This window comes from Myiozetetes cayanensis, unplaced genomic scaffold (assembly GCF_022539395.1).
Source record: "Myiozetetes cayanensis isolate MyiCay16 unplaced genomic scaffold, myiCay2020 scf22, whole genome shotgun sequence".
Lineage (NCBI taxonomy): Eukaryota > Metazoa > Chordata > Aves > Passeriformes > Tyrannidae > Myiozetetes > Myiozetetes cayanensis.
Genome location: NW_026087434.1, coordinates 8,529,794 through 8,544,034, shown reverse-complemented (window position 1 = coordinate 8,544,034; position 14,241 = coordinate 8,529,794). Strand labels below are relative to the sequence as shown.

Genomic DNA, 14,241 nt, shown 5'->3' with positions numbered 1-14,241 from the left:
GACTGTTGGACTGTTCCAGTCTATCCCCTGTGAATGGGTAAGGGTATTTAAGAAAGCAGAAAGATCAAAAGTAACATCTTCCTGGCTGGAATCCTCCCAAAATAAGCACTAATTCACTGCAAGTGCAACCACAAGGTTCTCCCGGTCTTTTTTTCCCTGGCTCTCTTTTCTTACTCTTTAGTGATGGACATGTTTTCAACCTTAACTTTACACATATGTGATTTTATGGCAAAACCAGGATCACACAATGCACAGTGAGCATAGAAACCAGAATTGATCCTGATGAAACACTAAGAGTTCTACCAAGGATTGAATTTGAGAGGGTCCAGCAGAGAAAGCCAAGCCCCTGTGGCCATGGAGCAGACACAGCTGTGACTCTTTGGGCTCAGCAAGTCCTTCAGTGACACCAGAACATTCTTCATCTCACCACCAACACGTTCAGAAGGCCCAGGAAGGTTCATGTTCCTCTACATGACACACCTTATGAGCCAGAAAGTTTATACTGTGCTGTCATCAAGAGAAATTTTAATAACGTCCTTTCACAAGCAAACCAGAAATTCAAGTAAACTAGGATTCTCTTGTTTGTTTAGTATTTATCCCCACCCAATTAAATAAAAAACCCCTATAAATAATAGTCTGAAGCCTACAAAACCACAAGTACAGCACAAAACAAAAGCTGTGAAATCATACTGAAACCACACCGAAATGTAAGTTTTTGGTTCTGACATATACTGTACAGAAAGAAATGTTTCATTCTGGAGCAATTCCAAAAGTAGAAACTCACAGAAAAATATCTAAAATCTTCTTATCTGATTATTTGACTTCTGGTTATTTTGCTAAAAAAGCCCCATTTCTCCTACATGCAAATTTAGCTGCACAAGCCCTTCTAGAAACAACTGCAATTTTACAGCTAAATGTTGACATGTAACTTTGAATTCAAAACCATAAAAGACAACTTAAAACCTGCAACATCAGAATGCTTTTAATGGAATAAAATAAAAACCTGTATTTTATTTGCTGGTTTATATTCCCCACTATAAAAATCTATTTTAAAATAGACAACATATAGTAATCATATAAATATTTATAAAATTTGACATGTTTCAGGGAATAACTGAAAGAGAAAAATATATTGAGTCCAGGAATATTTGTTCTATGCCTCCCTGCTCTCTGGTGAGAGCAGCACAGCAGCACCAGGTATATCCCTCAAAGAAAAATGTGTTTATGTATCTTGGAACTGCCCATGGCACAAACTGGGTCCTACTGCTGGATTTTACCAGAAAAATTCCAGCATGGTTAGAAAAATGGCTCAGAATCTCTGGTGTTAAGTCTTGAAACTAAATCAAAAAAGGAAAAAACAAACATTCTACATGAAAACACTTTTAAAATAATATTTTAAAATACATTTGGAAAGGGAATCTGTAAGCAGCAGGTCAGGCAGAAGCTGAAGGTGCATTTTACCTCCCTGTGAGAATGACTGGCAGGGAAAAGAGTGATCATTAAAAACCCTCCCTTATAAACAGTTTTGCCTACAGTCCCAATTCCTGCTGTTTCCCACTTCCCCCAAGATGTTTCACTGCCCCAGGGCGAGGATGGGAACCCGAAGGGAGATCATCCTACTTCCAGGCTAAACACTAACAGCACAGGCCACAATAAATATCTAAAAATGGGATCTGCAGTTGCTATTAACTGCTGAGCTTTTGTTCTTTTCCCATACGAGTAATTTGCTCCAGTAATCATGAACAAGTAGCTCCCAAACACCAGCAATCTGCCCAGACGTATCTCCAGAGTCAGGGGCTGGGGCGCCACGAAAAACAAAGGCACATTTCAAAGGTGTTATTCAAAAAGCATTAAGACTAATAACTATTCATATGGGATAGAAAAAAATAATTGTGAGAATATTGCAGGAGAATCGGGAAATGTTTCGGGGCACGGCGTGAGTTGCAGTGATTATATTCACATCCATTTGCCCCCTTCTGGGAATGCTGGGGAATAACCCAGCCCAAACACGCTGAGAGAGAGCCAAATCCTTCGATAACTTAGGCTCAAGTGATCCAAGAAAGAAAAAAACAGGACTTGAATGTTTAGCCAAAGCCACACACCCAGACACAGAACTGGGGTGACACAGGTAGAAGTGAATTGGTTCCAAGGTTACTGCAGATGGGAAGCTGAGCTTCTCCAGCTCCATGTCTGTCACTACCTCCATTTCCCTGTGATTATTCTGCTCTCCTGGCATAACTAACAAGCTCACAAATTGGTAGGGCATCTCTAGAAAGACCTGGAAAAGCTGTTGGTGACTGTCAGACAAGGGACAACCTCTGAGAGTGGTGTCAGAGCTCCCACTGATAGAGCTGGGCCGGTCCCATCATCAGAGCAGGAGGGTAAGAGCTCTCTGATTAACATGGAGCTGGTGACTGACTGGAGAAACACCTGCCACATGCTCAGACATCCAGGGAATGGAATTCTGCAGCACAAGAGGAAATCAGAACCGAGGCAAGCACTGTATCCAGGACACATTAAGTTTATCCCATTTGGATGTAGGGTTTCTATGTGTGGTATTTTCTGCTCAGTGCTGAAGCTGAGCCCAAAAGTTCATATAAAAGCACTAAAAAGGAAGTTTGTAATGTTTATAGAATTACAGAATTCTATAGAATGGCAAGTTTATGCTACAGAAATTAAATTCCACTGCAGCTAAAAAGCCCTTATTTGATACCGAATTTTAAATAGAACCTAGAACAAAGAAGTTCATTCAACACCAGAAAATACATAAAACCAAAGCTTCAGCCTTACAAAGATACAAAAATATTCACATTTTAGGAAAAAGGCAATTTGTGAGAAAATTATCAATAAGTCCAAATTTTACTGTGCTGATCCTGGTGCTCTTAATTAGTCTGACATGCTCAGGTAAATGAAAACAGTTTTACCAACAGGAGACTGGAGTCACTTGATCAGACACTTGGGATGTGAGTAGAGTGAGTTAACAAGCATTGAAACAACATCACTGCAGTCATGAGTTAGTATTTCTAGAAGTTTGCACAAACAAGAACTCCTGTGGTCCTGTTCTGGTGTTGACCAGTGAATCTCCTCCCCCAGATTTGGATTTTTAACCCCATCCAAACCCTGAGCAAGGGAGCAGTTACATGAGCTGTTCTGGATTTAAAACATCATTTTCCTTTGGTCAATGCAGCAGCTGGACAGGGGAGAAAGGGGGAAAAACGAAAAATAAAATCAAAGTTTCAGTTCTGACAGCTCAGTCACCTACACTGAAGGAGTCCGTCCTCTGGATGCCACAAACTGCAATTTTCCTACAAAATAAAAAATCTGATCTGACTTTTTTTGAAACCTGCCAGCAAAAAAAAGACACCAAGTGGTACCTTCCTTCAGCTACAGACAACACACAAAGTGATCCACATCTGCAGCAGGAAAATGAGGATGTTGTGTAGATCCATGTGGCACCCAAATTACTGTCACCACTGAGCAGGGAATGCTGAGAAAGCAAAGGGTTTGTCTCCCTGGGGCTTCCAGACACTGCAAGACCTTTCTCTGCAGGCAAAATTTTCTAATATACAAATTTTCCTTCAAAATATTTTCCAGCTAAACAGAAGAATGAAGGGCCATAAACACTCCTGTTATTCCATCTAAAGCCAAAGGATTTACAAACCACTAGAGAGTAATGTGACAGTAATAGTACACCAATTTACACTGCTATGCTGCATCACAGGGACCTAAAAATCAAAAATAATTTTAAAAATAATTAAAAAACACACAAGAGCCACTCTTTTACCTTAAAATTAGTGATTGCTTATGATTTGATTTTTTTTTCCCAGAAAGTTACACCAGCAAGGAGAAGGATGGTGACCTGTGTACCCACATAGGGAAGTAGAAGTCTGTAAATAACTCCACCAAGCCAAAGGCAACACCTTTAAAATCATTTTTAAGACACTGCTTTACAAACTGATTTTGTAACAACTTCTATCCACTGCCTAAACAGGTTTTGTAGTGACAAAATTCCCTTACTAATTTTCATTTAAAAGACCACGCTTTTGCCACATACAAAAGTCATCATACTTCCCTATTTTAAAGTTTCAGTGACCTGCAGCTGTCTTATCTGTACAGCAGTGGACGAAACAAGAGGGTTCTTGTGTTCATCCAGCTGAACTTCAGTTTTGAACAGGAGTTTTAACATCTCAGTGACAGCAGAATTAGTAGCCAAAAGCCCCTTTGTTTGTACATTAACAGGAACGTTTTTTAGACAGAGCCACAACTACCAAAAGACTTTCCTCTTTTACCAACCTGCCTCTGAGAGGGTATCACTTCCCTCAACAACTCAGCCATGTCAGCAGGAGGCTGGCAAATGCACTAATAAATTTGTCATTTACAAACTCTCGAGCCCAGCTGAAAGCTGGTCCCAGCGCTGATCAGCGGGTGATCAGTTGACTTTCTCCCTTCACCGCTGGATTTCACAGCTCCTGAGCAAACACACAGACACGACAATCAATCCCTCCCGCGGTGACTCCTTTCCCTTTCCAGGACCTGCACATTTGGCTGTCGATTATAGGCAAGCTTTGGCAGGTTCCTGTGGCAAGCGAGCTTGGAGTCAGTTCAGTCCCGCCTTCGGAAAGGAGACTCGTGAAGGACAAAAAGATTTAAATAAAAATGAAGAGGGGGGAGGAAAAAAAACAAACAAACAACAAACAGCAAGAACATTAAAGCTACGAGAGCATTCAATAAAAAATGGCAGTCTCTATGAAATAAGTAAAACCGTATTTGTAAGCTGTGCCACCCGCTGCGTGGAGTCAGCTCTGCTGCCCACGAGTCACTTGCACAAAAGTTAAATATCCTCAGTGTTAACTAAGACATTTCTGACCCCACAACCGCCTCCCAGAGGAAGAGACAGCTCAGAGGCAAAGGTGGTTGTTGGAGGGCACAGGAGCTCAGTTCGATCCTGGGCTGCTGAGGTAATGCTGCCGGAGAGCGGTGGACGCAAACAAATGAATCGTAGCTGCAGGCTGGAGTAATATCAGGTGCATCTCTACACCCCGAGGGCTCAACTCCTACACGCTCAGGTCCCTCCCCTGGAACAGCCTCCTGCAGTTTCACTCAGGGCTCAGGCAGAGAACAGGTACTGCTCTCCCAGCAGTGACAGCTCCAGCTCAGCCGCGCTCACCGCAGCCCTCGGACACCCCTGTGCCCGGTAAGTCCATTCCTTTAGAACATTTCTTTAAACAAAACGTGTTTGTATCCACATCTGAGGAGTAAATGCGAGGTGCTCGGTCCCCAGCTGTCCCAGCAGCCGGGGTTACTCCAGCAGGTGCACTCCCACGGCACCACTCTCAGCTTTCAGCAGAAACTTTCAACAGGAGATGGGAATATTTTAGTCTTAAGAGGAAATCTAACTTCTTGCAAGTTTTTACAGTAATTAACTCCTGTTGGTGCAAAAGGTTTTTTTTAGGCACCTCTTTTTTTTTCCTCCAGGGAGTTAATGTATTATATTGAACTTATGACAAAAAGCTGTATAGCTTAAAAATGCTGTGCTTGCTCTGCCAACTCTGCTTCACAGAGTCGTGTCGGGTTCATCAGAAAAGCTCCTATGAAAATAAGGGGCACCAGCTTTGATTTATTAATTTTTCCAGCTTCTGGAAACTTAGCAGAAAATTGGATTGTTTTCTCTTTTCTAGTCAATTGAAGTGTATTAAGACATTGATTTGTTAACTTAGTATGTACAAAGATTTTCATTCCTCACCCACGCTGCCTGAGCAACTCATTTAATCTGTTTCTGTGCTTCCTCTCGCACACACGGACACACACACGGAGTTCCTGTGGGTCTGTACCTTCCACACACACTCCCTTCCCAGCCCACTGCTCTCACCCACATTTCCTCCTAATTAACAAACAGTTGCGTTAAAAATTTATCTTTCAGTTTGGAGGACCTGGAAGTTCAGCAGGGAGGGGTGGTTAATCGCTGGAAAATCTCAGCTAGAATAAAACTCACAAATCTTGTTCTTGCAACACCCTGGGTAGGTGACAATGGCATGTCCTTGGGTTATGCAATAATGCCACATCACAATATTTTAATTATAGCATGTCCTTCAAAATGTTCCACCCCAGTGAGTCCTCCTGGTCAGAGAGATCCACATCACCAGAAGGAGCCTGCAATAATAATGGGGTGGGCATGACCAGCTCTTACGTACTTTGCTGAAGCAGTGTCCTAAAAAGAAATGTAATTACTGTCCCTGCTTGTAATAAAAGACATTTTGAAATTTCCTCTTTGATCAACTGGGCACCTTAAACAATTTGGGCTCCTTAAAACCCTAAAAAACAACCTGCACCGATGTGTGTGTACATATCTCTGAGTGTGTATGAGTACACATGTGCCTATGTGTGTGTGTACACTTCTCCCCACGGACATTTGTGTTGATATATTTACACACACACATAATGTCCAACTGCATTCCTGCTTTCTGAACCTGCCAAGAGGTTAAAGGCAAAGGAAGGAACACCAACCTGCTTTTAAAGACAGAAGGAAGAAAACTTGGAGGCATCAGCCTCAGGTTGGAAAGGGCGACAGGTTCGAAAGCCGTGGGGAGGTTACTATTGACAAAAACAAACAGCTCAGACAGCCTCAAGCTTAGCCAATATTAACTGAATAACCTGCTTTCAATAAAACTAAATAATCTACTAAAGTTTCAAAAATAGAAAATCAGAATGATATATAATTATCTGCATTTCTACAACCACATCCACAGGAAATAAATTTTCAATCTAAAAAAAAAAAAGAAACAAAGTTACATAAAAATAAAAATTATCATCCTGCTATTGAAGATTTTTTTTTCCCCCAGGTTTAAGGATATCAGGAGTTATGCATTGAAACTTTAAGAAAAAGGAACTACGCATTTTAATTTTTCTAATACTAAATTTTAACTTCAGCAGCACAACACACTGTACAGCTGGAAGCAACTTTATTTATATAGGGACAGTTTTAATTGGTTGGACCTTTTTTAAACCATTCATATCCTTTCTGGCTGTGTTTGTGGGATCAAATAGTTTTAATGTTTTTTAATTATGAAATATGTCCCTCTGCCAGATACTCCTGTGTTTTACTTAGAGACTGGAGGAGGAGAAATTATCCTTCTTGTCTGGCTTTAGAAATATTTTATTACTGGCACTTTTAAACCATGAGAAAAGAAGGGATTAAATACTAAAAGAGAGAAAGAGAACATTCACCTGGCTGGCACTGACCTAAGTTTAGGAAAGGGTAAACACCCTTTCAAAATGAGCTGCTCGCCCTGCACCTCCCAAGTCAGAGCAGCAGGTTCTGGGAGCCATCAAAACAAATTAAATGGAGAGGAATAAGAAGCTGTTGGAATGGTCTCCTGCCGTACCCACGGCAAAGGAGCTGCAAGGCTCGAAATTTCCACCATTAAAAGTGCACCACCACATTTTATCTCGTTAAGAAACGATAGTTAATACTCTGCCCAACAGGAATAACTTGAATCAAAGTGAAATACCGAGTACAAAGTCAGAGGGGGGAGGACAGGACACACAGGAATTTTCATTATGAAGCAAAGGAAAGCTGGCAGAACGAGGAAATCTAATTACCATCCCTTTATTATAAGTGCTGCACCTGAATGCAGATTCGGACGTTATCATAAATGGCTCAGCTAAGAAAGAGATGCAGTTTTGACAACAATATCTTTTTTTTTTCAAGAATAAGTAGTACAAGCACTTCCAAGAAGATATAAAGAATAACAGGTCCAAACTGACTCAACCAAGTCCATTGCAAACTTTCCATGTTAGTTATACATCATTAGTCAAAAATAAATGCAACAAGTTCACTTAAGGCAGAGAAAAAAAAGCCCAGTTCCCTATCTGGACCTCTCCTCCTATACCTCAATATTTCATTTATTTAATGTAAAAACATTTTCTTAATCTTTCAAAGGAATTCTGACTATTGTTATTTAAAATATTTTAAAATACTATATGACTCATTTTTTAATTTATTGAACTATCATTTCAACCAGGCTCCAGTGACAAGACTTTAACATGCTGCTGCATTTTTGCTGTTGTTGTTATAGTATCAGCATCCAATTTAAGCAACTAACAAAACTTTGTTTAGACCTCCAAAACAACAAGCTACTTCTCTAGACATTCCTTTTTCTTTAATCTAAATCACATTTAATAATTTTTTAATTTTAGGAAAAAGCTTGATTGTTATTTCCACTTAAAGAGCAGCTTTGCATTTTTCAGGGTGCCTTCACAATTACTATTTTAACAAAATTAATATTTCTATGACATCAGAAACAACATTTAGTACAATTTGCTAGAATTACTGTACCTGATGAAACAAGTAGCAATTCTGTAGCTTTGCCTTCAGTTTTCATCATGTGTTGCCTGTCATTTTCTATTAAATAATCTCTGATTTAAGAAATGCAAACCATCTCTGCTTTACCTAAAATCTCACGGCACGTAATTACCAGCAATTCTTTTCATAAACTCGGGATTTTAATACTCCTAATTCAAAGTTCTATGTAAAAAGCTTTCTCTAAAGGAAAAAAAAAAAAAAAAAAAAAAAAAAGGAGCTATCTCGTCACCCTCACAATTAATATTCCTGTAGTTTCGGGTAACACAATAGATACAGTACGTGGTTTTGCAACAGTCATCATTTTGATAATGATGCTTGTAGTTCATGATGAAATCATCAGTTTTTAGATCTCTGCCATAACACATCCTATAAAATCATGAGAACTTGACTCCGAGAGTTTCTCACGCCTTCAGAATCAGTGAACATAATGGAACAAGCCGGTACAAGCCCTCCCGACTTATCTACCCAGCAAATCACTGGGCTGGATAAAGTATCCACAACCTCCGTTTTTCCAGAGAGAGGCAGATAGATCCTTCCCCCATAAATCAGTGGCTGTCAGGCACTTTTTCCCCCCAGAGTTAACACACTGGGGTGTCCCTGCTAACTCCGTGCAATCAGTGAGGAGCCACAGGCAGCAGGAGGACGGGGGACGTGTTTATCAGGCAGAGGATTCCATTAGTCACACACTGCAGTGCTCATTTCTCTTAATTGAATTAGGAAGAGGAAGAAAATCGGTGTGGTTTTATCCTTCGAGAGATTGGCCACTTTTGAGGTATCCACTCAGGCTGGGCTGCTGGGAAACGCCACCCCAGCCAAGAGAGGGGTTGGTCAGTCCCAGAAAGAGCCCTGTCAGCCGCCCAAGTGCGACCCGTCCACCCCACCCTGTGTCACCACAGCAGGAAATTCCCTCCTCGCTCTCCCCGACCGGCCCGACAGGCTCACCCCACATCCAGCCGCTGCCGGGACCTGCCCCTTCCCATCCCACCCACCTCCACTCCTCTCTCAGCAGCTCCGCCTGGATTTCTACTTTCATCTTCTCAATGAACCTTCCCTGGGCTTTCAAAGGGAACTCCCCCGAGCCGGCAGCAGGGGCAGGTGACAGGAGCTGCTGCTGGAAATTAGGCCACTTGTGTGACTGTGTCTGGGTGTGGGGAGGATGCCAAAGGTCAGTGCCTGTCCAACTCAGGTCTGGCATCCAGCACTTGTGTTTTATTTAAAAAAAAAAACCAAAACCAATCACAACTTATGCAGTAAAAGGGGGAATGCAGTTAAGAGAATGCACCACTTTACATTTTGTTCCAGTGTTCCCCTAAAGCTCATTTCAAACTTTGTGTTTCAGTTCCTGCACTACCAGTGGCAGAAGCGCTGTTTTCCAGCACCCTCTTCCCTGAGACACCGCGGGAGCTTCTCCTCACCTGGGAAGAAGGATTCTAGAAACCTGAAAAACCGGAAACATCACGAGGCTACAGCTGAGGAAGGCGAACCACAAGAAAGTTTTTATAAAGAACCATTACATTTAATTGTTTAAAGCAGAAGAAAAAAAAATGAGCCTCCTCAAAGAACGCAAACCCAAGAAGCCTCATTACATCCCAAGGCCACCGGGAAAGCCGTTCAAGTACAAGTGTTTCCAGTGCCCCTTCACTTGCAATGAGAAGTCCCATCTCTTCAACCACATGAAGTACGGCCTCTGCAAAAACTCCATCACTTTGGTGTCGGAGCAGGATCGAGTCATCAAGTGCCCAAAGAGCAGTTCCCTGGAGCCCAAACAGATCAATCAGCTCGAACCCACCGTCAAACCAACCTCTTCCAAATCTGTCACGAATGGACTGTCGAGCCTCGATTCAAAGCCTCAGTACCCTTTCGCGAAAGAAGATGCCAAGGAAAACGTTGAGCTACAAAACCAGGCAACGAACGCAGCAATTCAAGGACAAAAGCCCGCGGTCCCGAAGGAATTAAACCCTGCCAGTTCCGCAGGAGAAAGTGCCCTCAGCGTGCAGCCCCTGATGGAGGGCATGGTCAGGCCCTCGGCCTTCGTTCCCGTCGGAGAACACCGGGACAGCAAAGGCCCGGAAATGAGCGAAGCGTCTGAAATCCTGTCCCTCTCTAACAAAAGCTCCCCTTTCCACACCAAGTCGGCGTTTCACGCACCGGCTCACCCGTGGAAGGCGGGTTCTCCTTTCCTCCCAGAGTTCCCACACAAAGTTGCTCCCACAAAGGGCTTTGGTTCCATTTCACCTTACATGCAACCGATGATTCCTGAGTATTCCCCCCACTTCTATGAGCACAGGCTGGCCATCTACACACCCTACCTGCTCCCAGGTAACTCGGAGTGTGAAAGCTCTGCCCTCTCTGTCTATGGAGCACAAGATCAAAGACACTTTCTTCCCCACCCTGGGCCACTTCCAAAGCCCATAAATCCATCAGCATATGAACACTATCGATTATTCCAACAATATCACTCCACTCCACCGCTACCATATGGATTTTGTAGGCCAACAGATCCCCCATTTTACAGATTTTCACACGTAGCTGGTATAAACAGGGATCAAAACTCTCATCTGATGGAAGAAACTACCTTGCTGTACCCAGCTTCTTTAAGCCCTTCCCAACAATACCCTCTAAGCTCACACAAAAAACAAGCAGATTATGAAAAAGAAATGACACTGTTGCATGGCAAAGGTAACCCCAAGGATGACCAAAATGAGAGAGAGAACGCCAAAATGAGCCCTCTTGCAGGAAGTGCAGCAACGGGCTCCCCTGGCAGACCCAGTCCCACCAACTTCACCCAGACAAGCCAGGCGTGTGAGGGCTTATTTGACCTCTCCAACAAGTCATCTTCCACATCCCTGGGCAAGTATGACCAACCAGAAGAAAACTTCACGGCCTTCAGACCCGTGAGAAAAAGCACTGACCAAGCGACCGCACTTCAAGGCGTGCAGGCACAGCAGGAGAGAGGGGATTCACCCACCAGGTAGAGTAACAAAATCACTCTGCAAGTGCTTGTCAGGCTTACCAGGGGCACGCAAAGCTAGATGGGCACGTTTCATGCAGTGCCCCTTAAATATATTTAAATTTACAGCAGGGAGATAACATGTTCTGTACCAGCTGTGCACAGCACAGTGCAGCCCACAGCAGACCACTCATTCCCCTTAAGTGTACCAGGCATTTCCAGTGCAGTAACTGTGTGCGTTTGGGTACTTCAGGGAGTTACCTGGATTACAGTGATAGGTCTGGTGAAAGGGACTTGGAGAGTTGAAGGAGAAACGATACAATTGTCAGACTTCTAACCTAGACGTCCAGATTTTTCCCTCCTCCTGCCCCTCAGCCCCAGTTTAAAAGAACAACTGATAGTGAATTCTCTTTTCTGCTCATTTCTTTCAGCATTAATGTCACTGATGAAGACTCACACACACAGACCGATGGCCAGAACAACTCAGGCTCATTGCCCAACACGGAGGAAGACACGGGGATCGCTCCTCTCAATCTCTCCAAAAAGGCCGACACGAGCACGGGACCCATCCACGGGCACGTGTACAAAACCCCACCCAAACCAGACAGGCAGAGCTTTCTGGACCTACAGGACATGCCCCTGAACCTCTCGGTGAAGGATTCCTGTAACACAGTGAGCCTGAAAACCTCCTTCCACAGCCCGTCCCACGACAACGGCGCCGCCGCCGCCCCTGGCGCCGAGAGCGAGAGCTCCGGAGCCGAGGGAGGCAACCCCAAGAACCCCACCAGCAGTGCCTGTGACAGGCCCTTCCCGGGCCAGCGCGGCGAGGCCCAGGACCTGCGGCTCATGGAGAGCTGTGACGAGCAGAAGCAGACGGCGGCCGTGGCCCTGTGCCAGCTGGCCTCCTACAGCCCCGGCCCCGCCCGGCTGGACAGCGACGGGCAGAGCCCCCAGGACAGCAAAGCCACGGCCACGGAAGCCACCTGTAATTCCTCCGACGCTCAGGATACTCAGTGCAATCAGAAAGCCAAAGGGCAAAAAAGGACAAATCAGAAAGAATCCGCCAAGTCCCAGCAAGGCGCTAAGAGGGTCAGGCCCAATGACTGCAGCAGAGTCTTCACTCTGAGGAAGAGGACAAGAGTGTCCTAATCCTCCCCTTTCTGGTGACAGGAGCTGGTTACCAGCGACACCACGGAATTCCTGCCACGTGTCTCTCATTGGACTTGGCCCTCGACAAGATACATTCCATCTCTCTCCGTTGTAAATAATGTTTATAATTTTATATTAATATTTTTAAGTAACTGAACTTTGCCTTGTATAAGCTCAGGTTTTGATGAGTGAATTTTTGCATTCATTACTAAAGCCAAAGTACATTAGATGAATCTTTGAGGGGTTTTTGCAATTGTATTGATGTAAAATAACTTTTACAACTTCTTTTCTTAAAAGATGTTGAAGCTCTAGAATACTGCTCAACAACATGCTGTCATAGTCTTTTTTTCAGGCTTAACTTCATCTAATAGAGGGGTTTTTTTGTCTTTTTTCTTTGAAAACCTTTTTATGTCACTGTGCAGTAGTTTAAATAAGCTTAAGATTAAACCTGGCTATTTAGAATTTACTGTAAAAACTGCTCTGTGTATGAATGCACTTTGCCATTCTGCCATAAGACAGAACAGACCAAAAATTTAGTTACTCAGAGACAGATGCCAGTTTAACCAAACTGACCCAAAGCCTGTGTAAGTGAGCTCTCCTCACACTCACTAAGACCAAGATTCAGGTAAAACCAAAGAAAGCCTGCATGGGTTTAACAAATGCAGTTTATGTTCAACTTCAAGTGAATCACTATGAAAACAACACTGAAAATATGAAGAACTCAACAGTTTAGGTGCCTGCTTTGCTGAGGTTAGACAGACACTGGGCAGCCTTCAAACTCCAGGCCTAAAAGGTTATTTATATAATTTATTTCAGCTGAGGCAAACTCTCCTGGGGAAGGTCCTGTTTCAGTACGTGTGTATCACTCACTGTGATTTTCTGTGTGCTTCTACAGACAGCCCAAACTAATTCCTGCTTCTATGACCGTGTACATAAACTGGCAATTTTTCAAATAAATCTTGTGATCTGTATTTAAAATATGTGGAAAGTTGTTCATGAACACAAACACATTCCCTACACTACTTGTAACATGTATGTTGAAGAAAAATCAGCAAGAAATTGCTAACTAAATTTTCAACTGACGAGCAGAATTCTGGCACGAGCATCAATCAGCCCCAAAGGAGCTTCTTTCAGATGCAAATTCCTTATGCACATCAATTCATCCATACTTCAGCTCCACATAACAGAGCTCAAAATTCCCTTAAAGCTGCTGTGCAGCTTATCCAAACTGCTACAAAAGCTGAACTAAAATAAGACTGCTCCCCTGTGCAAATTTGCACAGTGGCACTGTCAGTGTAAGGAGAACAGAGCCAGAGCAAGCGTTAATTCACATAAAATCACAGTTATATCTTTCTCATTGATCATTATTCAGGTAAGACACATCCTCCCCTGCCTGAGCATCACTAGCAGGTGTGAACCTCCATAAGGAGGTGGAGCTGCATTCAACACAATGCAGAATTCCCAGATTTTTTTCCTCATGTTTCGTGCCGTGGTGCTTCGAGCCAACAACTCAGCCAGAGCACTGTAACCAGTTCAGCATTAAACCCTAAATTACAGGGGTTCAGCTTCTGAGCTAAGAAACCAAACGAGAATACACTGATCTTGGATTTCATCTTGCACAAAGAAGAGCTTTTCCCAGATTATCAGAAGGCAAGAGTATCAAGCTGAGTTTGAACAGAGGGAATCAGGTAACAGAAAAAGCTCAATTAACTCAAATGACAACAGGAAGCAGTAAGTCAGGGTGATGTATCAAGTTGTACATCAGTACCTGCTTAAATAA

The 14,241-nt window shown here is 43.1% G+C and overlaps 2 protein-coding genes across 2 annotated transcripts in view; one reads left to right on the top strand and one right to left on the bottom strand.

The window, feature by feature from the left end:
* Nucleotides 1–14,241, bottom strand: part of TBCD (tubulin folding cofactor D) — a 114,014-nt gene that overhangs the window by 73,303 nt on the left and 26,470 nt on the right.
* ZNF750 (zinc finger protein 750) lies at nucleotides 9,707–12,461 on the top strand. The gene is made up of 2 exons (XM_050319071.1): nucleotides 9,707–11,333; nucleotides 11,744–12,461. The coding sequence occupies exons 1-2, from the start codon at nucleotides 9,907–9,909 to the stop codon at nucleotides 12,459–12,461; spliced, it is 2,145 nt and encodes a 714-aa protein (XP_050175028.1). The 5' UTR covers nucleotides 9,707–9,906.